At 37.7% G+C, this 25,302-nt stretch overlaps 1 protein-coding gene across 3 annotated transcripts in view; it reads right to left on the bottom strand.

The window, feature by feature from the left end:
• Window positions 1-5,736: 5,736 nt before the first annotated feature.
• The window catches only part of ap1g1 (adaptor related protein complex 1 subunit gamma 1), a 32,949-nt gene continuing 13,383 nt past the window's right edge, over window positions 5,737-25,302 (bottom strand). For 2 of the 3 annotated variants that reach the window (XM_067400033.1, XM_067400034.1), the window contains exons 2-23: window positions 23,868-24,071; window positions 23,647-23,771; window positions 22,614-22,755; window positions 22,417-22,513; window positions 21,611-21,687; window positions 20,518-20,613; window positions 18,891-18,971; window positions 18,703-18,801; window positions 18,556-18,611; window positions 18,221-18,334; window positions 17,994-18,134; window positions 17,484-17,538; window positions 16,385-16,507; window positions 15,553-15,642; window positions 15,341-15,465; window positions 15,121-15,225; window positions 14,859-15,000; window positions 13,020-13,146; window positions 11,952-12,053; window positions 11,711-11,871; window positions 9,301-9,399; window positions 5,737-8,110 (exon numbers count right to left, since the gene is read on the bottom strand). In XM_067400033.1, coding sequence (XP_067256134.1) covers window positions 8,009-8,110; window positions 9,301-9,399; window positions 11,711-11,871; window positions 11,952-12,053; window positions 13,020-13,146; window positions 14,859-15,000; window positions 15,121-15,225; window positions 15,341-15,465; window positions 15,553-15,642; window positions 16,385-16,507; window positions 17,484-17,538; window positions 17,994-18,134; window positions 18,221-18,334; window positions 18,556-18,611; window positions 18,703-18,801; window positions 18,891-18,971; window positions 20,518-20,613; window positions 21,611-21,687; window positions 22,417-22,513; window positions 22,614-22,755; window positions 23,647-23,771; window positions 23,868-24,068 — 2,460 coding nt within the window. In that variant the 5' untranslated portion in view covers window positions 24,069-24,071 and the 3' untranslated portion in view covers window positions 5,737-8,008. The remainder of the gene's footprint in view (window positions 8,111-9,300; window positions 9,400-11,710; window positions 11,872-11,951; window positions 12,054-13,019; window positions 13,147-14,858; window positions 15,001-15,120; window positions 15,226-15,340; window positions 15,466-15,552; window positions 15,643-16,384; window positions 16,508-17,483; window positions 17,539-17,993; window positions 18,135-18,220; window positions 18,335-18,555; window positions 18,612-18,702; window positions 18,802-18,890; window positions 18,972-20,517; window positions 20,614-21,610; window positions 21,688-22,416; window positions 22,514-22,613; window positions 22,756-23,646; window positions 23,772-23,867; window positions 24,072-25,302) is intronic. The other variant, XM_067400035.1, reaches the window with a different exon arrangement.

Genomic DNA, 25,302 nt, shown 5'->3' with positions numbered 1-25,302 from the left:
TGAGACGCCATAGTGGGACTGAAGCTCACGGCTGTCAGATAAACCCAATCAATAAACATGAGGGGGCGGCGCTACTTATTATTCATAGCCACCTCCCATTCCTGTACTTCCGTACTCAATTATTCATGAGGATAAACTGGTGATTTGGAATGGATCGTGTTAAAGGGGTCGATTTGCCACAGTTTATTATCAGTCACATTTCATTCAGAATTCAGTTACTGAGCCAGAAGAGGAGGAAAAAAACGATGTTTGTGCTTTAGTTAATCAATACCCATTTAGTTCCTATTGTAAGAGTTCATGATAAACATAAAAATTACACTTCCTTCATCAGGTCTGTAAATCTAGCGAGATTTGGAGTCATACACTCTTATCGAGAATCACTGAACTCTGCCACCCATACTGGAATGATTATCTCTTCTTGTGCAATGTGTTTTGTGCAAGTTAAACTGTAAACTGAACATACATTTTGTTGCACGCTATAAATCACAGTCATATTGAGGTACATTTTTACGTAAACTCTGTGATGGTCACACATATGAGGAAGAAATGAGGACTGGACGCTTACCAAGAGTTTGATAATATATTACATAAAACTGGGTTATGGAATTTATGGGTGTTTCTTCAACTGGAAGCACTTTAATGTTCTCAGGATTGGCATCTTAATTTTTTTTTTTTTAAATGAAGGTCACATTAAACCTGTCAGAATTTTTATTGTGTGTAGATTTTGTCTGACCTTTTTCCTAGACCCAGACTTTTAATCTTAAAATCTTAAAATCCATAAAGAGATTTAGACTTTTATCAGCTGTCTCTCATTTGTATATTTACACATCCAACAATTTTGGCACTGATTACATTTTATCAGTACCTGGAGAGATTGAGGTGATCGAAACCATGTCAAATCAAGGTAAATGTGAGCAGAACTTTTTTTCTTGTGCATAATTTTCAATCAAGCTGTTGGACATTAGTGGACCAACTTAGTTGTGTTGAAGAAACACTTTTAAATTACATGTTCAAGGCCTGGTTTCACAGACAGGGCTTAGATTAAGCCAGGATTAGAGCTTAGTTCAACTAGGATATTTAAGTAGCTTTTATAAACGTGCCAGACGCCAACTCCGTCAGGTTTTATGTCTGATGGTTGACAAGTGCTCTCAAAAAGTCTATAATGTGATTTAATGGGGTTTTCTTGATTATTTGTTGTTTTGTTTTTTGCATATGGGGAATTCTTCTAATGTTGTTTCATGATATATTTTACATATACTGTAAACCGTGTATTTGGCCCAAGCTAGACCATTGTCAACTCTGTCAATATTTGTCAAAATCCGTCAGCATTTGTCAACTTTGTCAGTATTAGTCAACTCCATCAGAATTTGTCAAATCTGTCAGCATGTCAACAGTCAGTATTTGTCAACTTTCAGTATTTGTCAACACCGTCAGCATTTGTCAACTCCGTCAGTATGTCACCTCTGTCAGTATTTTTCAACACTGTCAGTATTTTTCAACACGGTCAGCATTTTTCAACACGGTCAGCATTTTTCAACACGGTCAGCATTTGTCAACTCCGTCAGCATTTGTTAACACGGTCAGCATTTTTCAACACTGTCAGTATTTGTCAACTCCAGCAGCATTTGTCAACTCAGTCAGTATGTCACTTCTGTCAGTATTTGTCAACTCCCGTCAGTATGTCACTTCTGTCAGCATTTGTCAACTCCGTCAGTATGTCACTTCTGCAAGTATTTGTCAACATGGTTAGCATTTTTCAACACTGTCAGCATTTTTCAACACGGTCAGCATTTGTCAACTCCGTCAGCATTTGTCACTTCTGTCAGTATTTGTCAACACGGTCAGCATTTTTCAACACCGTCAGTATTTGTCAACTCCAGCAGCATTTGTCAACTCCCGTCAGTATGTCACCTCTGTCAGTATTTGTCAACTCCAGCAGCATTTGTCAACTCCCGTCAGTATGTCACCTCTGTCAGTATTTGTCAACTCAGTCAGTATGTCACTTCTGTCCGTATTTGTCAACTCCGTCAGTATGTCACTTCTGCAAGTATTTGTCAACACGGTTAGCATTTTTCAACACTGTCAGTATTTGTTAACACCAGCGGTATGTCACCTCTGTCAGTATTTGTTAACTCCGTCAGCATTTGTTAACTCCGTCATTATGTCACCTCTGTCAGTATTTGTCAACTCCGTCAGCATTTGTTAACTCTGTCCCGTCAGCATTTGTCAACACTGTCAGTATTTGTCAATTCCAGCAGCATGTCACCTCTGTCAGTATTTGTCAACACGGTCAGCATTTTTCAACACTGTCAGTATTTGTCAACTCCGTCAGCATTTGTTAACTCCGTCAGCATTTGTCAACTCCGTCAGCATTTGTCAACTCCGTCAGCATTTGTCAACTCCGTCAGCATTTGTCAACACAGTCAGCATTTGTCAACACAGTCAGCATGTCAAAACTGTCAGTATTTGTCAACTCTGTCAGTATTTAACACCGTTAGGTGAAGGTTTTTGTTAATTTTGAAAGAGATGTCTTGTTCTTTTTTTCAGTTCATTGTGTTAAAATATTAAAACATCAACTGAACTACATGACATCATGTCTGATTTACCTAAGAACATTGGTTATATATGTTTAATATTAAAAAGGAGGAATTTAGGAACTGGATTGTTCATAACCCTAACCCAAGTATTTTTTTTTAGCAAATTTATTTTTTTCCTTAGCTCCTTTACTGAACACCATTATTGAAGACTTTACACTGTTGTTGGATGGATCAAATTAAAATATTATTTTTAAATGAGTCTGACGGAGTTTACACGAATTAAGTTCTGAAGAGTACATTTATAAAAAAAAAAAAAAAAAAAAAAAAAAAAAAACATCATAAAAACCTGTTCCCTTATGGTTCATTAGCTGAGATCTTGGTCTACAAATATGTCAGTTTAAAAATAATGTTTTATTAAATAATAAAAACTAACTTCTTAAAACATGTTTTGTCCCTTAATTGGAGAACCAAAAATGGTTCTGCAATGGCATTGCTGTGAACCCCCTTTTTAATTTGGCTTAAAAAGTTCAAGTAATTTCTGTCTGATGGGTTTGATTGGATTGGAGGACATTTTAAAAGAATCTGAATGGGAAATAACAGGTTGATTTTTAATTCAATATTAATTTAACAGCACAGCTGTCCGCTCAACAAAATATTAGAAGGTTAAGATGAAAAACAATAGAATATGAAAGGTTATTCAGTCTAAATTTCATAGGAACATAAGGAATAACCGTTTTGCCTTGGCTTCCATGACATGTACTACTGCAGTTTCAAAGTTTAACACAAGAGGGTGACAGGAGACTACCATTTCAAAGCTCAAACTAGATAATTCAGAATGGTGCTTCACAGATTGTTCAGTTACAAATGAAAAAAAAAAAAAAAACATTTATATCAAAAACACACCAACAAACATCAAGTTTGACTGTTTTATTATTTCTTTTGATCATTTTCTCCAACCCAAAGACAATAATACACAGCATAAGTCTAAAATATCCCATGTCATTTTCATCCATCACGAATTCTTTTCAGTCCAACACTCATTCCTCGAGGACATGGGACTGCGATTCAGTTCAGCATGTCAGACTCATTGGGGTCATCCGGCCCTCCTGCACAAGTTCAGATGTGGTTGAATAGCAAGTGTAAAATATCTGAGAAGGGGGCACATGAATAGATACACTTCAAAAACAACCGATACCTTTACAGATTACAAAGGGATTCTGATGGAGAAGGCAATCATCCAAGCATGTGATACAGTGTCCACCTGGTCAAACAATTACACCCAAACAAATGATGCTCAACTCCCCCTGACGGACCACTTCCTGCACAAGAAAATCTGCTTCCCAACGAAGATTAATGAGAATCAACAGTATATTTCCAAATATACAAAGGTCTGTGCATGTATCGCAAGATATAGTGAACAGTGGTGACTTAAGAATTCGAACTTAGCTTGCATTACCGAAGGAAGTTTACATAAAGAGTAGAAATGACAATATTTACATTGCTTTTTTCACATGCGGCTGAAAAAAAAAATCATTGTTTGGTGTTGGGAATCTTGCTGAGACTTAAGTTCATGGATGGTTATTTCGCCCTCTTCAACACACCATCATCTTTGCCTGACAAAGTAGTGTAAAAAGCAGCATGAGTGAAAAAGCCATACTTTGAAACTTTTCTTGCGCAGTGCAATTTCATAGCCATTTAGTATTGTTATGCACCTCACGACTGCAGGCAGTCGTTTAATGTACCACCCCCACATCAAGTTCACTCAAGAGTCATGGAAAAATTCAAGGACAAGGCCGTGATTTCACACCAGGGCATTTTATCTGAAGTCGTGCCTCAACTCCATGTGCTTTAAAAAGCCTGGAAATATTGGTCAGATACGAGTTTAAAACACATGGAAAAACCGAAAGATGTGTTTTTTTTGTTGTTGTTGAGAAAACAGTAACTATAAACTTTGGATTTAAGCTTACCTCAACATATCGGTGTTACTATAAAGAGGTCTGAAGGTAGATCACGTTATTCAAAACCTGTATGACTTTCTTCTGTGGAACACAACAAGCCTAAAGGGTTAGTTCACCCAAAAATGAAAATTCTGTCATTAATTACTCACCGTCATTTCGTTACAAACCCGTACGAATTTAGTTCATCTTCGGAAGACAAATAAAGATCTTTTTGATTAAATCTGAGAGATTTCTGTCCCTCCATAGACAGCTACATAACTACCAATTTGGTGCTTCAAAAAGTGTATAAAGAGACTGTAAAACTAATCCATACGAATTGAATGGCTTAGTCCAAATTTTCTTAAGACTCGATTGCTTTATATGAAGAACTGAGGCTTTTATTCACGTAAACATTCATCAACGCGCACATTAGTTCTGGTAAACAGAAGCTCAAGCATGTTTGCTTGACGTGCGAAAACCAATGAGGTTCATTCTCGTGTGCTATGCAGCATGTTTGAGCTTCCGCAAGAACCAATGGGGTTCATTAATGCGCATCAAGCAGGTTCGGTTGAGCTTCTGTTTATGTTCACTAATCAATGTTAAAATGTGAATAAATTAGCCTAAATTAAATCTGTTCATCATAAAAAGCGATCGTGAATCTTCAGAAAATTTGGATTTAGCCGCCCAGTTCATATGGATTAGCTTTACAATGGCTTTATGAACTTTTTAAAACGTCAAAGTTTTAGTTATGTAGCTGTCAATGAAAGTACAGAAAGATCAAAAAGATCTTCATTTGTGTTCTGATGAATGAAAGTCTTATGGGTTTGGAACAAACGGGGGTGAGTAATGACAGAATTTCAAAATCATTTTTGGATGAAGTAACCCTTTAAGAATTTGAAAAATGTCTCCATACAAAGAAAATCAATGGGGTCCAATCTCGTTTTTGACTCAAAATCTTTAAAATATCTTTTTATATTACCCAGAAGAAAGTAATTTGTTTGGAACAACATGAGGGTGAACAAATAATGATGATATATATCTTTTGGGTGAACGACCCCTTTAAAATCGCATCATTATGTCTGAGTAACTGGGAAGAACATGAGAAAAATCAGCTCCAGGCCACCATATCGAGAGAAGTTACACCTGTGTCTGTATGCAGCATTTCATTCTTTCAGTAGTACATGACTGCGATACACCTACTAAAAACAAACGCGAACTCGAGATCATGTGCACATTACACCCCCCTAACTGAACGTCATAGGTCTTCAAATGGGATTTTTATTTGATTTGATCTTTTTTATGCGTTTTACAATTATATACAATATACAGGCAGCACATAGTACATTTTCTTTCCAATGAACAATCAATCAAACAGGTAAGTTGTTAAATTAGACTATTTTCTGAGGGAGAGCTTCAAACATTATACACTGTGCAGTACTGACAGGAAGTCTTAGAAAATGGGATCTTAAAAAGGGATGAAAAGAACAAGCTGATGCATCTTAAAAGCCCTCAGTATGTACAGAAAAAGCCAAGAAATCCAAAGAATCGCAACAAAAGACAGACAAAGAAGCTAATAGAATGAAGTCGTTTTTTTCTCCATATACATAACATTGCTAAAAAATATTTCCCAAGCCCAAAAGAACACCTCTTGATTTGGTCACCAGACTTCAGTGTGGCATAGCGAATGTAATCACGCAAAGTGAAGAAGATAAAAATGAAGAGCAGCGAGAGATGACGCGAGGATGCGGACGCTAAGGGTTTCCACCGAGAGCATTTCAATGACTTGATGAAACAGTAAGTACTCTTCCAAGTTGACAAAGACAAAAAAAAAAAAAAAAGAAGACAATGTGAGGTATATTCAGGTTAATGTTGCGAACCGCCTTTGGAAGCTGCAAGAAGAGACAGCCTGCACACAAACTAACACACGTTGACAGTTCGCACTTGATATTTGACTTAAGACGCCCTCTGAATCAGAACTCGAATGAAATGACAGCAAAACAAAAAAGTCCTCTACTCTTCAGACATCACGCTCTTGCTCTTCCTGTAATGAGAACCGCTCGTCTCGCAGACGTCTGAGGGTTTTCTTTTAACCGTTTATGACAAAGGCACATTGCTTCAAATCAGGCAATAATTCTGTACTTCAAATCACTGCAGAAAGTCAAACAAAACAAAAGTTCATTCAGTGCATATAACTACATTCATGAAGGCCTTATATTCATAGTCTATATTTACAGCATCTATGCTGACCATAACCTTTATTATACATCGCCGGGCCTCTATTTGTGTTAATTTACTGAACAAAATCAATTTGAATTTTAAGATCACGCTGTCAACTACATTTAAGATTTTTAGGATTCAATCCTTAAGGATTGTGCTAAAATCAAACTTTTTTTTAGTGTAGGCTATTTTCAATCTATATAAATGTATTTCAATATTTAAAAAAAACAATACAAGAACACACCATCTGTGATGAGTAGAGGCAAACAAAATAACTACTATAATATGCCAAATTAAGGATTTTGGGGAAACGATTCCAGCTTCGATGATGCAAAACTACTCGGTGATGTAATGCATACAGACAGTGATGAGCAACACTCTCAAACTCCCATCTTCTCATCCACAAAGTTCACCTCAAATTGAGATGCTCCAGTTTCATTGTCAATGACAAAAGCTATCCTGCTTAAAAAGAATAAATCACGAATCAAGGTATGAGCTGTATGAACTTGCCTATTTGTGATGATTCATGTGATGAAGGTCAAGCACTTAAACAGATCTGTTAGTGTGTGCATTACTGCTGGCAGATAATGTGCCGAACGAATCCGTATGAAATACGGTGTAGCCACAACATAGCTTGTATCCGGAGCATTCATCTGGTATACTTTATTATAGGACATTAGATCAACCTTACACGAAAATTAAGAAATGCCATGTACAATGAACGATAATTTAAGGCGCCATCACAACCCATTTTCCTCTTGATTCTGAAATGCTTAAGGTGCAAATGTTCAGACTTTGCAATTCATTCAGTATGTTGTTTTTTTTTCCTCTTAAAATAAACCAAACCCATTAACAAGATTAAAAACATGGAAAAAAAATCAAACAAAGTAGACAAATCAAACAAGCAGCTCCTTTGTATAGTGGCCACGAGTGATGTTTTCCCCATGTACGGGCCCTGGGCGGCCGGAGTGTGGGAGTGCAGAGGATAAGTGAGAGTGCACAACGTTAAGTGCAAGTGTGAGTATGGACATTCTGCACTAACCCCGAAGCAGAGAGAAAAACAGACGGGCAAAAAAACAAATGAAAAGATATGTATTCAGATATTTGTGATTTTTCTTCATTGTCGCTGAAATCGTCATCATCATTAGTCTTCATACCATCAACTCTTGACTGTGTCAGGAAAATTCCACTGCTTCCCATGCAACCCCAGGGCAGCGATCTGTGGTGATGTCACGGGGGATCATTTGGGAATGGGGAGGGGACATCTTTCCCATAGTTCCCTTGCTGGGGGTCTTTAAGATTGAGAAGGGTAGCAAATCACTGCCAGGACTGAGGCGGGAAATTGTTGACCTCGGCCAGGTCTTGTACAGGAGAACCTTTGTGAGTGTATGTCAGCTTGATCCGCATTCGCAACTGTTGCTGAAACAAAAGAGGAAGTCAGGCACATGCGGAAGCAGACACATGCAATTCTAAAAACCATAAATATCAGTCACAGAGATGTGTTTCTCCATAAAAAATAAAAAATAAAAAAAATCCTCAATTGCTGTAAAAGACAGGTTGGAAACATTACTGCTGAGAAACTAGGGCTGTGTGGGGGGGGGGGGGGGGGGGGTGGGACCCATTTAATTTTTATTATAAAAATTTATATTTAAAATGTAATTTAAAAAAAACAAACATCTATGTTAGCTGAGCTTGTTCGTAGGGCTACACAATTTGGCCAGAATTTGTGATTATGTGTCAATTTTAATATATAATAATAATAATCATAGCCTAATAATAATAATAATAATAATGTTTATAATCAAGTATTTATGAAAAACATAATTGTACTTCACAGTACTAATATTTCTTCATTCACACAGTCCATAAACCCAATTAAATCGTTGTGCATGTCATTATTTTGTCTTTATTTCGATTAATCATGCAGCCCTGTGAAAAACTTTGACTTTATCAAAACTAGCATAATCAGATTCTGGTTGTTTTCACACATTTGACTTCACACTCTAAAAACCTCACTAGCTGATTTTTCAGTAGTAACCTTCATTTACATTGTTGCTGGATAATCAGATCAGTTAACACCGATCCAAACCTTTTCTCTGTAAATGCAAAACCACATGTGCTGTTGTGGAGGTTGTGCAGCAAAGTGTTTTTCTACACTTGTGACACAGCCTAGAAAGGGCAATTACACATTCACAGGGTAATGAATTGATCCCTAACTCAAATTTAAATTGTTTGCAGTGCTCCTAATCTTATTTAGCCAACTCATGACATGGAATCTGAGAAAAAATAACTAATCAAGGGTGAGATTTTAGGAAAAACAAGTGCTAGGTGTGATATTCTTGACCTGAGCTGATTTGAGTCAGCTAGTGAGACGCCACCTTACACTTAAAGCATCAAAGTCACTGAGAAGTGGCATTTCCTTCTATTCTTAAACCAAGATAAATAATGGCTCCCACAGGTTTTTTTAAAGCAAACTTTCAACTACAGAGTTAGTTTATTCAGCTTTACTCCACTTCAGAAGTCTGATCAGTGTTTGAGCCGTTTCAGGACAAATGGACAGAGCTACTGCAAAAGGAAGCAAAGTGTGCCCTTGGTTCACAATGTTTTACCTTTTGTGGGTTGAGAACCCTGATGACCTGCGTGACACTTCCCTGGTTGAGTGCAGGAACTACATTACTGCTGGGGGACAGAAGCTGCAGCTGGAATGTCTAAAAACACAAACAAACATTTAAGTATTTAGCTGGAGCAAAAGTTACCAAATGACTGTTTGCTTGCTTAAGTACATTCCAATTGTAATAGGAATTTGGTCATGTTCTGACTGTGAATGCATCAATTAAAAGCATTAACCTGACTGCAGGGCATCTGTAGAGTTTTTAAAATCAAATTTAAGACCTTTTTTAAGACATGCACAAACAATAAACACTGTATAACCAGGGCCGCCCTTAGGGCAGTGCAACTGGTGCGAACACAAACAGACCGAGCGGGAACACGATCGTGAATGGCCCTCGCTTCTGCTACCTCGCACTGGGCCCTGCCCCATGCTTGGGTTGACCTTACGTATAACCATACAGAACAAATCCAAACAATCTCAAAAGGGCTTTTCACACTGCGCTTAAGCCGATGTCATTCTAAACCCTCCTTTTAACCCCGTATAAAGGAAAGTTTCACACTTTTATTTTAGAAGAAGGGTTAGCACCACTTTTACCCAGCATTAAGAAAATCTGAGTGAATAATCCACTTAAGATATGTATTTTTTCAAAAACCGCCACTGAAAATTTAAATAAACACCTAAACAAAAGATTTTGTGAATATTTGTTAGATGTCTGTTCTGTGTGCGCTGAAATAAATATTGTTTGTACACAGTCCTGGCTGTGTAAATAAGGGAAAAGTGGATCGGAAGTAGAGAGTGTATACACTCACGATGGGGATGAAAGAGTGTGGGACATTTGTAGAAAGACAGATGGCGGAAGCATTACCAAAGTGGAAAAGGTCAGAGGAATATAATTGGAAGAAGGGTTACAATCAGACATGACAGATGCTGGAGAGAGCAGAATGGCTTAAAAACAGAAGCTGAGGTTCCTTTGTTTCTGCTTGATACACGAGCAACGTTGTTTTTTTTTTTTTTGCTATGTTCCCAGAACCAAGATATGATGTTGAATCACAGCGGAATTATCCCTGCATTTCCTCTATTTCAAATATCAACAGTGTTTCTTACTGCACCTTTTAGACTTTATGACCTTAAATTTGATCAGACTGAATTTAAGACCAAGTACAAATGAGAACCCTTAATTAAGTCAAATATGATTAAGCATATATGCTGGCTTCTAGAAAACCAAATAAAGACAGCTGGGATATTCTATGTAAGCACTTAATTCTGAATATCCACTGTAAAAATATTTGTTATATAATAGGGGTGTGACGAGACAGGTAGCTCACGAGACAAGATTGAGTTCGAGAACGAGACGAGACAAGAATTTTACACACTATTTTTAAGAAATCCTCAATGGCGAAATACATGACTAGAAAAAATATTCTGCAGGTGCATTTGAAATGTTTTAACTAATCATGTAATGAATGTCATTTCAGTTCTGCTTTCTGAGTATGAATTATCATATGCAGTAAAAGACAATACTCAAGGACTGTAAAAGGTTTTGCCACTAACTCAACAGACTGACTTCTCTTCTGAATGATTTCAGTCTCTTCAGACCTTGCTGTACATGATTTATGAGCTTCTACAACTTTTGACCTCCTAACGGAACTCCTTTCCACAAACCGATCATAGAAATAAAAAGAGTATAAATAAAAATGGTAACACTTTACAATAAGGTCTCATTTATTAACATTAATGTACTAACCAACATCAACTAACAATGAGCAATATATTTGCTACAGTATTTATTAATCTTTGTTTATGTTATTTAATAAAAATAGTCATTCATTGTAAGTTGATGATAGTTCACAGTGCATTAACTAATGTTAACAAATGAAGCCTTATTGTATATGTGCTTAAGATTAAGAGAAAACGGTTATTCATTTTTATGGTAACACTTTACAATAAGTGCAACCATAATCGCACTCTCTAAATATTCAAAGTGCAAATAAGACCAAATTTTTCTTTGATACAGAGCTAAGAGGTGGTCACAACTACACTGGCCAGCCTAAAATAGCTTTCATATTGAGAGATATCTGCATTCATCAGGGAGCCACTTTCAAATGCGGGGTATATATATAAAGTGTAAACAGCCAACAGTGTTCATTCTTAAGTGCATCCAAAAGAGAAAAGAACATGCATGTCTAAGTTCAGAATATACTGATCAAACATATTCATACTCCAATAGATGTAGAGTGTGTAATCTAAAAGTGTTAACCACAATATAGTCCTTAATCAGAAAAGATGTGTATGTAAATGTGATCGGTGAAGACAAAAAATTAAAATAGCATAGAATTTTGAATAATTAGCTGGGTTAACCAACTAGGGTTCTCCAAAAACAGTAGAACTAGAGGGGGAAAAAAAAAAACCTTTGGTACTGCAGCCTGGAACACAAAGTCTGTCATGTCAGCCTCGGTGGAGTTGGTGGCGTGGATGGTGATAACTGCAATATTGGGATTGGGGTTGGACCTCTCAAATGTGAACTCAATTTTCAGACCATTTTTGTTGTACGCCGTCATTGGCGGAATGCCTGCAAGAGAGAAACAGATATGATAATTGCATTGCCCCATTTTTCATTAATCATTATGATGAAATGTAATGCAAGCTCACCCGCTGCAATGTCATTGAAGAGGGGCTGTGAAGTGAGACCATCCAAAAGGAAAGGGGGTTGGGACATGGGCACAGAGGGAGCAGGGGTGGGGGTTGGACCACCTAAGGAGTGAGAAGGAACACATAGGTGTGAGTAGGGTTTCACCCAAAAATAAAAATTATTGGTGAAAAAGTAATTCAAGTTTGGACTGAATTGAGGATGAGTAAATAACTAGGGCAGGTACAAAAACAAAAAAAAAACCTGTCAACTAAACTACACAGGGAACCATGTCAATTGGTAAATTACAATAATATTAAAGGTTAAAATTAAAAATCGATTTGTATAAACATTTAAATTGCACATAAGGCAGTTTTTATAATAGTTTTATAATAACTTAATTATATAATTGTTTCAATTCCAATTAGTGTTTTTGAAATAAAGTATAAACATTTAAACAGTGGCTGTAAAAATATTTCATGACAGATTTGTTCAAACATTAAATATTGAAGAACAGGTTAAATAAAAAATAATGAATATGTAATACATTTAGCAAAATACTCCTCTCTACAGTTTCTGTTTTTCTGCAGCTGAAACACTGAGCGATTATATGAGGCTTGATACATTTCACTGTATCATGTTGCACCGTATTTTCAATATACCTTCTGATGTTCATTCATGTTTATTTCGTGCTTTAAATAGTAGTAGGTTGGAAGACATGACCGGTTCACTTTATTGTTTGAATTTCATAGTAAAATTCTCAGCTCACAAATTCTGTCAATTAGTTTCATATTAAAAGTAACAAAACACAAAGCTTATTGTGCTTTACTGGATGTGAGGCATTCTAAAAATTAACTTTAGTGAATTTTTTTTTCCATACAACTGAAAACGATCAATGCTTGGAATTTAAGAATTGACATCAGTTCATCAAAATGAGAATATAGCCCTATAAATAATTTTCATTTTTGGGTGAACTACTACTTTAAGGACTAATGACAACACTGTAAAGACAGTGCTCTAAACATGGAGACACAGGAATGGCAGGATGTGAATTTAGTATAAAACAGCAGAAGTGCAGAGAGCAGGCTGACCTGTCAGAGAAAGGTCTCCCAGCAGATCCAGCAGTTCTCCTCCAGCTGATGCAGGCTTTGTGGGAACAGTTGTTTGGATAACAGGTACCACATCATTACCTCCGAGTAGATCTAATAAATCATTTGCCTGTAAAACAGGAAACAGACTATTAGCTTAAATATTTCACAATGGCTAAATATCCCTCTTTATCTGCTCAACCATACCAGAGAGATTTTTTTATTACTCTAGTACAGAGGTTCTCAATCCATTCCTACAGGCTCCACCGCACCACACATTTTGGACCTCTCCCTTATCTAGTATACCCGATTCATCTCTCATAAGATAAAGCACTCAATTAACTAAACTGCCACTTTGTTTGAACTGCTAAACTGCTGCCTCTTCTGGGAAGGCTTTCCACAATATTGAGCATTTGTGTGATTTTTTGTTCATTCATCCAGTAGAGCATTTGTGAGGTCAGGCACTGATGGTGGACGAGAAGGCCTGGCTCTCGCTATTCTAGTTCATCCCAAAAGTGTTCAACTGTGTGGGGCAGTCAAGTTTTTCCACACCAAACTCATCCATGTCTTTATGGACATTGCTTTATACACTGGGGCACAGTCAGGCGGGAATAGAAAAGGGCCTTCCCCAAACTGTTCCAACAAAGCTGAAAGCATAGCATTGTCCAAAATGTCTTGGTATGCTAAAGCATTAATGTTTCCCTTCACTGGAAGTAAGGGGCCTATACAGCTCTATACCATTATCCCTCCTCCAGCAAGCTTTACAGTTGGCACAACGGTAACGTTCTCCTGGCATCCGCCAAACCCAGACTCGCCCATCAGACTGACAAACAGAAGCGTGATTTGTCACTCCACCAAACATGTTTCAACTGCTCCAGAGTCCAGTGGCTGTGTGCTTTACACCACTCCATCCGACGCTTAACTTTGTGATGTGAGGCTTGCACGCAGCTGCTCGGCCATGGAAACCCATTCCATGAAGCTCCCGTCACACAGTTTTCGTGCTGATATTAATGGCGGTGGATGTTTGGAACTCTTCGGCTATTCAATCAGCAGAGTGTTGGTGACTTTTACACACCATGCTCCTCGGCTTTGTGATTTTACGTGGTCTTCCGCTTTTTGGCCAAGTTGCTGCTATTCCTAAACACTACAACTTCACTTCAACACTTCAACTTTCCAATAATACCACTTACAGTTGACCGTGGAATCTAACCGGGATGAAATTTCACAAACTGACTTATTGCAAAGGGCGCATCCTATCACAGTACCTCTCTTGAATTTACTGAGTTTGCATGTTACAACCCTTTGTTTTGCATTTCTATCTTTCTCTCTTTTGATTTAGAAGTGTTCGTGTCAAGGGATGGTGCAGGTTGGTTCCTGCATGGTAATGACAAGTCCATCTGGATTAGTACAGTTGAATCCAGGCACATCTTAAAAGCCCTGATGTCACTTTCTTTGGGAGGGAACATTGTGTTGTCAGCCTTTTGACCCATAACATACTAACGACAAGAAAAATAATTTACTCAGCTATAGTTCAGGAAGTAGAATTTAACCATGAAGAACGACGTTCTTGATGCCTACGATGCTTACATTTGAGCTGCCCTGCTCACAGCGCTCTCCCTTTTTTCTTTCTTTCTAATCTGACAACCCCTCATCTCCCATGGCATAATGAAATAGCCAAGAAATTATGTGTCAAGTATACTGGGTTTTAAGTATCTACTCATTTCACATTCTGTTTTTGCATGTGTATAAAGGAACTACACATTCAGAGTTCGCTGTCAGATTATTGAGATGCCTAAAATGTGCATTGGGTTAGACTGAGAAACCTTGCTCTAGAACAGTCACCTGACTAGCTGGTTGAGTAATGTTGGGCAGATGTTTTGTGTCCAGTATGGTTGATTCCGTTTCCCCATTGGTCTGCACAATATCTGCTGGGCCGTTAGAGGCTGTTTTCTCCATGATAGGCATTCGTTCTAGTAATGCAGGTCTTCATGGGAAAGAGAAAGAGAAAGGGTAAGGACAAGAAACTAGAGCTAGGAGTGAACCATCAAGTACAAAAAGTGAATGGCTGTTGAAATTGAGAAAAACACGAGTCCTGATCTTTTACCTCATGTGATCATATTTTTTGAAAAGTGCGTTATATTCCACAGCTCTCTGCTGCAGCTCCACATCTATGCTGCTGCCATATATCGACACCACTTTTTTGATTCGACTGCAGGGGAAATGAAAATAAATGGAAGATTAGCCCCTCATCCGTCTGGGGACACAAACTCATTTCAAGAAAATATATCTTTGTATCAAAAGTGACTCTGAACAGTTATGCTTACTTCACACTGCTGAAACGGGTGGACAGCTTCATGATAGCAGTAAGGGAATAACCTCTCGTTACAGGGGTGGACAAGTTGGAAACTAGGAGACCTTCTAAAACATCCAGAACCTCATCCTCAGTAACCTGTGAGATGAAATAAGAATGATACAATTGTTCTGCCTTTAAAATAACTGTGCATGTGTAGTTTGAAGGGCCCACGGAGGCATTTACCTGAATAGGTTCCTCTTCCTCACACTGGCCTGAGACCAAAAGGTCTCCATACTCTCCTATACACCAGGATGCCACCTGTACTAGAGGTTGCTATAAGAAGGAAAGTTTGAGTTAGTTCACACAGACATAATTCTGTTATTTAATCATCCAAACCTGCAAGACTGACTTCTGTGGAACACACAAAAAAAGTTCACACTGATTTTTACCAACACAGATCCACATATGTACAGCTGGCTAATGAGAGGTTTGTAAACCCAGTCTGTATAAAAGGCATTTATTGTGTTTGAACTAGTTGAGGATGGCAGTGCTCAAAGAGCTTGCTGCAAGTGCTCTCAGATGAGTGTCTTTAGAGAGCATCATATTTTTTCTGAGATTGACTAAAGGCTGTAAAAGAAAGGCTGTGCAGAAAGCCATTATATAGAGATGGTTTGGGCATGTTTTATGAATATGACTAACCTCTGGCACATTGTTGCTCATTTAAAATACTCAATTCATTAACATTAGAACGAGGCTAAGAAACAAAGTCTAAATGGGTTCTGATGCTTTCAAGCTTAAAAAAAAATATATATATATATTTCACTCTGTTGCTCACACAAAGCTAATGTATATACCATTTACACAGCGATTGGAAAAGGGCCACATGAACATTTTTGGTCAAACATCTCCTTTTGCATTTGAGAGAAGCCAAATCAGCTAAACGGGTTTGGAACAACATGAGAATTTTAATTTTTGGCTGATTTATTCCTGTAAGAAACTAACAGATGATATGCTTTGCACTATGGAATTAGTTTAAAGTCTAGTGAAGAGAAAACAATGGTAAGATGATTCTAACCTGAGAGATGTCATCCAGGAGGGCTTTGTAGAGTCTCTGTACAGTGTAGGCATGCATCTCTACACTATTTGTAATGAGCTGAATGAGGTTGGGCACAGAGTCATCCCGGACATAACTCCCTGCCTATAAAAGCAGATACAAATTGGTACATCAGAAGGGTATCTTAATCTACTTTGCCACCAAAAGGGAGCCATTTCATGCATTTCCACCTCTGAAAACGTGGTTCTGGGCCTGAACAAATGGCCCTGATTTTGAACCAGGAAATGGTAACTTCAAGCCAGAGTGCAGGATAATTTCTATAACAAATAACTGCAACTCGATCAGGAAAGACTACTGCAAAACTAGACTGAATTAAATTATTTGCGATGTTAAAATGTCCTCAAACTCATAAGATATTGTGTGTTTACTTATAGGCAGGTTATATTCATCATTTGTCTCAAGTTACTGGAAATGCAAACCGATTCTGAAAAGAGGTCTGCAGATTCCCCTGCCAAGCATTGGCTTCAACACTATTTTGGTGGAACAAGGGTATTACATGACACCCAAGTCAAAAACAAATTAACAAGGGTAAGATTACGAAAATCTGTTGTCAGCGATAACAGTATTATTCTTTACAGTCTACAGTCAATATAATTAAGTCTTTTTCACAACATACTTTAAAGTCGGCATTAAATGAAAATTCACCCTATTTTCTAAATGCAAGTTATAAGTAAAAAACTCATTTGATTTGCAAGAACTCAAAATAAAGTAAATTAAATCTTTTTTATGTTAAATTTTTTATGTTAATTGCAATCAAAATGTATACTTCAAGATAGGAGGAATTAACATGCATGAGTACTACAAACTCTAGTAACTTCTCTCTGGTGATGCATGCAAGACTTCTCCAATCATTTAGCCTTCTTAAACCCCAACCTTACCCACATCTCAAAATCCAATCAACAAACGAAGCATAGAACCAAGTCCCCATAATTTTTTTTAATAGACCATTTCACTTGAATGTACATCATAATGAAAAAAAAGGGTCTCTCTGATCTAGTTTAATGATAAGAGGAAATTCAACCAGACTATAGTGTAAAAAAAATGAGAGTGAGATATTTACCGTTGTCAAAACCCTCATAATGGTGTCTATGTGCCATCTTTTGGAGGGTGCATACCTGCAACAAACAAGTGTTAGTTATATCTGCAAGCCAGTAGACTATAGCTCACACAGTAAAATACTAAACCAAGTCACTAAAGCAAAAAGCATATGTAAAACCATTTAAACACTCCTAAACAAACTCCTTTTAGTGCTGTCAGATAAAAAAAAGTGTCAACAGAGTCAGCTTCTGCCGATGGATCACTCATTTTATCATCACACAGTCACGAGTCACTTGAACAACTCTGCAAAACCTCTTTGTTTTTCAAGGGCTTGCTTATTGAATTTGATCAGATCCACTTAACTAGGCTTTTACAAAATCCGCTAACAACAGTCTGCAGACTTTTAAAAGGGCTAGTAGGACGTGCAACATGACTGCTGCGAATCCAGTCTCTCAAAATGGAAATTTTTGGCGCTTCCTCTCAAATGGTTTCTGCCTAACATGATTTACGTTTTCACAACAAACAGCCTTACTTCTCAGCAGCCAGGAAGATCCCTGATGCACAGTCTGCTTTGAAATCAGGGTCACAGGAGTCCAGGAAATACAGAAGCTCTTTCATCATGCCCCGGATGTTGTTGCCGTTGACCAGGGCAAAGCTCAGCTCCATTGCACGCCTGTGAAAGGACAAGTGTAAGCAGCAGGTCTCATCCTCTTATGCCATAACTGATATAAAAATCCATACAGCCTGCACATAAGCTACCTTTTAATGGATACATCAAGGTCTTTCAAGCAGTCCACAATAGTGCTTCGATGTCTCTGCACAGCATTGTGGTCTGTCTGCACAGTCTTCAGTAGAGACGTCAATGCCACATATCTGATCAGGGAGAGCAACAATGTCAAAGCCCTGTCATTTGGACAATCAAGTCTAGTGTGGACAGCACATGAAATGAGCCATTTCAGTTCACACTAAAGCTGTTGTCAGAGACAATGAGATCATCAATGTAACACTCAGTCGATGGATCACTCAAGATCTTCATCATGGAACAGCAATTTCTGAATGACACACTTGGGTCAAAAGTCAAAGACAAAACATACCTGATGTTTTTGTCATTGTTGAGAAGAAAACGTCCCAGAATGTTAATTGCTAAAACCTGTAAGAAGATAAACAAAAGAAATTAATCATTTTCTGCAGACACCCTTTGAATAATAGATTTGGTCAATCAACTTTCTGAGTCCACTCACCCTTAGTCCACTCTCTGATTTGATGTCCATAATAGTAAGAACAGTTTCGTAGAGGATTGCATTGCCTACATTTTTACTCGTCTCTGTGTTCGTTGCAACCTATTAAAAAAAATATTTGATGTGAAATCTTTAGAAGGAATAAAGGTAAAAGTATGCGGTTCTAAAATCGATCTAATCATACTGCTTACCTGTGCAAGAATATCATTCATAGCTTCACTAGAATCATCATCACCCTTTCCCAGAATTCTCAATAGCCTCAATATCCGCACCTTAAAAATAAAGAGACACAAAGTGGCCCAGAGGAGCTCATCAGATTGCTTTAGTGTTTAAAAGAACAGGCATCACCTCATATGGGAAAAATGGATTGCAAACTTAAAGGGATAGTTTACCCAAAAATAATCCCATGATTTACTCACCCTCAAGCCATCCTAGGTGTATATGACTATCTTCTTTCAGATAAATACAATCGGAGATATTTAAAAATATCCTGGCTCTTCCAAGCTTTATAATGGTATTGAATGGGGTGGTGGATGGATGCCCCAAAATGTATCCATCATAAATATAATCCATACGGGGTTAACTCCAGGTGGTTCATAAAAGCCTTCTGAAGTGAAGCAATGGGTTTTTAGAAAAAAAATATCCATATTTAAAACTTGATAATCTAAAATAACTAGCTTCCGCGAGATGACCGTACGTATACTGCGCAAGTCGGCCTGCGCCAAATGAATTACCCTTGAAGCGATGTATGACACAGGATGTAGAAGTAATGTAAGCTTAGCCTCTCGCGATTTAAACAAATATCGCGAGAGGCTGTGCAACAAACTGAAGCTCCTCTTCTCTTATATCAAAATCCTCCAACGTTTCTATTTAAAATGGCTTATTTTAGACTTCTAATTCATGACCGATGTTTTGTTTTGCTCTATCCTCTGAGCTTCCGCATCCATCATTGCATGGGGTCAGAGGTTACACATCTGCCACAAATCGATGCGTACGGTGGTCTGCAGGAAGCTAGTTATTACGGTTAAAAACATTTTTAAATATGGATATTTTTCTTACAAAAACCCATCACTTCGCTTTAGAAGGCCTTTATTAACCCCCTGAAGCCATAAGGATTACTTTTATGATGGATGGATGCATTTATTTGGGGCTTCAAAACACACCCCCTGTTCACTACCATTATACAACCAGGATTTTTTTTAACACAACTACGATTGTGTTTGTCTGAAAGTAGATTATCATACACACCTAGGATGGCTTGAGGGTGAGTAAATCATGGGCTAATTTTCATTTTTGGGGGAACTATCCATTTAAGAACCACTCTAAAAATCAATTTTGTGCATCTGACCAAACAAATGGCAATGAGACATTACAGAATGTAATTCACATCGACGGCAACATTAAAGGTGCTGTAAGAGATTTTTTTTTTTTATGGAATGGCACTTAGGAAATATCCTTATTACATGACGGATATCACTGAAAAGCATGACTCTGTGACTACCTTAGGTTATGTAAATGGGGGTTCATCTAATCAAAAACAAAACTTATAGGCACTTTCTACCTGTCAATCACTCTGCATAGATCAGTGCATATAAGAAAAGCAGGAAGTTGAGTGCATGTTGAAATTAATCATTTAAGTGCCATTCTCAGCTTCACAAGCAAAGTGTTTGTCATGGGAGTGCGCAATTTCCTCTAAACTGTCTTTGTAAAGCTGGGTTTTTCGAACAAGGGGGCGTGTCAAATTTGTTCCAGAACAGCCAACATCACTTATGGCACTTTTAAATGTAGCTACATAGACAGGAGATGATGTGTCTATACCTGCAGGAAAGGGTCACTGATGCCGGACACGTCATGCTCAGGGGAGTAGCCTGACATGATCAGGTTCTTCAGGATTCGTACAAGTTGTGGAACCAGCTAGAAAACAAACCAATGGGAGAAAAAATGGAAGGAGTATGAGCGAGGTCACAGCAGGGTCACTGAGATTTTAAAACAGGACAGCACATAAAAAGGGTCAGTAAGTGTCAATACAAGTAGGCACCCTGAGTTGATCATCTTCCAATAGATAGGTTTCACTATACATTTAATTAAGATGTTTAAGACATGGATATCATGTCTGTGTTTTTTGTCATTTTTTGGCACTTTTTCCTCTGTTTATTAAAGTAATCCTCATTAATTTGGGAAATGTCTCCATTTCATATGTGCCCTAGCTATAATGTACATATTGGAAAAACCACAACCCAATAGTGACCGTATGAAAGAGAACCATTAAAATTAATCTAAAAGGTAAACGCAGGACAAGTGAAAATGTATATGAGGTCTACATAATCCTGTATAAAAACAAAAGAAAACACTTAAATGACAACAATTGCAAAATAAACAGTACATCAAAACCAAAAATTGGACTACATCTACAGTGACCATGAGGATGAGACTCTTTTGTTTTCTTTAAGAGCATGCACCAGCTATGAAACCAGAATGTCCTCTTACCTTTTCATTCTAACACAATGCAGGAATTGTAACAAAGACAAATGACAGAAAAAATATGAAGTAGATGTTAGGGGGGAATTGGAAAAAAAGAGTCACTTTCAGAGAAGAGCTTAACATAATGCTACAGTTATGAGCATGAGAGGTGGGCGTGCTGGCACAGTAGATCAGGCTGGGGGTGGGAAGAGTAAGCAGATATACAGAGAGGAAGAACCCGTATTCATCTCCCAGTGAGATAAACACACCTGCAGCTAAATCCAGGACAAGCATCCAGATTTCAGTAAAAGGACTACAGTCTCATTTCAGTAGTCATGTCAACGCTATCAGCAACAGATAAGAGTGTTTTTGTCTCAGAGTGGCTGATGTGGTGCATAAACCGTTTTAGAGGTGACTGTTGAAGGTCAAGGCATGAACGCTTGCTACGTACCTTCCTGAAGTGAGAGAGCATGTCAGGACTTCGCTCACACATTTCAGTGAGCAGAACAACAGATGTGTGGAGAACTCCTGCAGAAAACACAGAACAATACACTGATTTTTTATTCTACAGATTTCATTAGATAAGCAACTCAAATTGGTTCATTTACATGATAAAAATGAGCAACAAACTGACATTCTGCTGTTGTTGTTTAATCTAAAAGAATAACTTAAATCTGAATGTATAAACAAGATATTAAAATTGACTGGATTCTTAACATTTTACATGAGGGTGTCAACATAGGAGTGATACAATAAAATAAAAAAAAAACACTGATGTATGTAATTTTGTTCGATTCTGTTCATTGTGGACGATGGTTTGGAATGTTAGAGAGGGACAAGTAATGAAAAATGATCTTGAGGACAGCTGAAATAGCTAAATACTAAACTAAAAACTAAAACTAAATAAATTGATAAGATAACAAATTTAAACAATATTTAATGTAAGTTTTGCTTCAAACATTTTAATTTAAAAAAATCCTGCCAGAAATGGCAATTTTTCCATTTAACAAGTTGGCAGCTTCCACTCAAATCAGCATTCACTACATTATTACATGCGCAATATCACATTTAAATAAAACGGACTGATGTGTTTTAAATCTTTAAAACTGTCATTTTAATTCAACATGCATTAATGTATCCAATACGTTTTAGGCATATATGATGAAAATGCACTGCTTAGTAGGGATGATCCATTTGTTTATTCATTATTCTACGTTCTTGAGACCTATGGGAAATGTTAAAGAGCACAGCTCTCACCATGATTTTTCTCGCTGAGCAGGTTTTTTGTTGCTGGCAGGAACATCTCCATCAGCTCTGGTACTTTGCGGATGACGTGAACCGCACACAGTGCTGCCTGAGGGCAAAGAGCTCATGTCAAAACTGTTCACACATTCAGAGCTCAACATCCAACTAGACATGAAGTCCATGTTCAGCTGTGAAGGAGTGTGAAATACCTTTTTCCTCAGATAGGAGTTTGACGTTTTGAGGAGTTTCTCCACTTCTCCAGCTAAGTCACGGCACATTTCAGATGAGCCCATGCAGCCCAGGGTGCACAAGGCCAGTCCCTGCACATACTGTGTACTGTGGTTCAAGTCACTGCAGAGAGAACATTAGATGTCGAGGACTCGGGGAAATGTATACAATCATTTAAGTTAGATTGGCCATTCAAAAATGGGTCTCAGAAGGCAAGAAATAAAAACAAACAACTCAAATAAATGCACCTGTCAATAGTTAGGACAGCAAAATAATTAAATTTAAAAACGAAGGGAAAACGCTTCTCATATCTTGATGTCAAATGCTACACATCCAATCAAATGAAATTTTGGTGGAAATTCATCTGGTAAGAAATGACAGCATCTAAGCAACCAAAGTCACTAATTTTTAAATAAGATTATATAGGCAAGGCAACATGAGACAAAAACTATTCAAGGTTTGTTTCCCCCCGTAGTTCAAACAATGGAGCATGGTGCAAGCAACGCCAAGGTCATAGGTTTTATTCCCAGGCACTGCATATAATGATCAAAAAGTACACCTTGAATGCAATGCAAGTCCCTCTGGATAAAAGCAAAATGCATAAAACATGGGTTGTGCTAACTACCGTGTGTTTTGTGCAGTGAATTATTGGCTGCTGAGAGCATGAAACGATCAAATTCAAGAAATGTTTTGAAACCAAAATTGTAAATTTTTATATTTCAGCCACAGTTTTGGCATCACGTTGGGTTGCCACTTGATGTTCAATGTAAAATCTGAGTTCTGAAGAAAGAGATAATGATAATAACTTAGGGCGCTGGTTTGGATTTTTTTAGAACTGAAGATGTGAAATAAGCTGTTTGAGGGACACTAAATGGAAAAGAAAGAGACGCCATTTAAAATGTCATGAAAATCAGGAAGCAGCTTCCAATCATCCTGCACTTTACACCTACAATGGTCACATTAAACTCCCACCAATCACACAGCCAGACAAAATGAGATCCTCTGCTCACTCACTTCTTGATGCAGTTTGTCATTAAGAGATGGACGTCCTGCCTCTCATCCAGGAGCAGCATGGCTCCCAGGTATCCTATCCGTTTGTCTGTGAACTTTTGTGATGCAATCAGCTTCAGGCACTCCAGCTGAAAATGAGATTTTGCCCATCAAACACTGCAAAATTATGTCTGGTTAAAGATTCCAATGATGACGCTGTAATTTCTGAAACACTGTTTTCTCACCTGGCCAAAGTGTGCTGGGTAGCCCAACATGTGCATATAAAGCAGCTTAGCCACATTTCTACAGCGGTATGTGTTGTCCTCTTCTCTAAAGGATGACCTAATGGCAGCACACTCTTTCTGGATCATCTCTCGCTCCTCCGCCTGGGTTCGAGCCGTCCGGATTGTCCGGATCAGCTCCCGCAGTCTGATCGGAGCTGGCATCCTCTGTAATGAAAGCACAATGTCAGCCAGTGGAATGTCACAGTAGCTCCACAAAGACAAATGAAGATTTATACCATTTCTCATTTGCCAGAGATCTTGCCAGAGATGACATGATATCTTAGGATCGTAAGATTTTGACAGCATGCAACACAATTTCACACTAAACCACTCACTGAAAAGTTTAAATCCCCTTTAAGCCCTAAAGGCATTTGAGTTGTTTTTTTTCTGAATGACAAACAAAAGTAAAGACTCATAACTCCAAAACTATAGCAAGCAGAGTCAAAAGGTAAGTATTCTTTAATAGAAAACTTTTTTTTACATTTTTAGGTGGAAAAAAAATTAATTACATTTGGACATTCTCATGCAGAGAAACTGCTGATAAAAAGACAATATAAAAGGTTTCTTAATTTGTGTTAATTATTGTTCATTGTTTTTGTTAATAATTTTACATATCTTTCTTATCTGACATGCAATAACTCAGGAAATAAGGTAGGAGGGACATTTTTTGGTGAAGCTCCTCTACATGCGAGATGCATCTGGATCAAATTTTGTGGTGATAGCATGAAGTAATCAAAAGTTACAGCATTTGGAACATTTCTGTTTAGCCCTTGACACCCCCTAATGGGCATTTTTAAAATTGTTCCTCCATGAGGAATATCTTGTCATCCATGCAAGGGATTGTGTTTATTTTGGAATACTTCAATCGTTAACATCCATTTTCTATGATCTTTGCATGTTACACGAAGCTAAAAGTGGAAATGCCATGTGAAAGATCGATAGCTACACGTGCGCCTGTGGAGTTTTATGTGCCGTAACTCCGTGAGGAATATCTTGTGATCAACAGACTGAATTGTTGATTTGACTCATTTTAATCGTGAGAATCTGCTGTAAATAATGTTGATTTTCCACAATTGGAGCATGTTTCATGAAGTTACGAGCAAAAATGTGACAAATGCCTTATCCATATATTATTTACATATAGGTCTTGCGAGGCTTCACGTACAAACACTCCAGTCAAAGCCCAAAACAATTATGCTTTTTGTATTCTACTCCGTGAGATCTTTCAAATGACATATGACACATCTGAGCTATATAATGTTTTTGACATATTACGGTACATAGTACAAAAAAAAGCAAGTAACTCAGCACTACATGGAGTAAATCAAATTGGCTAGATACATTATAAAGTTCAGACTCTAAGCTTTCAAATGACACCTAATTTGTGTTGATCAAG

Source organism: Chanodichthys erythropterus, chromosome 11 (assembly GCF_024489055.1).
Source record: "Chanodichthys erythropterus isolate Z2021 chromosome 11, ASM2448905v1, whole genome shotgun sequence".
Taxonomy (NCBI): domain Eukaryota; kingdom Metazoa; phylum Chordata; class Actinopteri; order Cypriniformes; family Xenocyprididae; genus Chanodichthys; species Chanodichthys erythropterus.
Note: the sequence above shows the minus strand (reverse complement) of the source record. Positions and strands in the feature narration are given on the sequence as shown.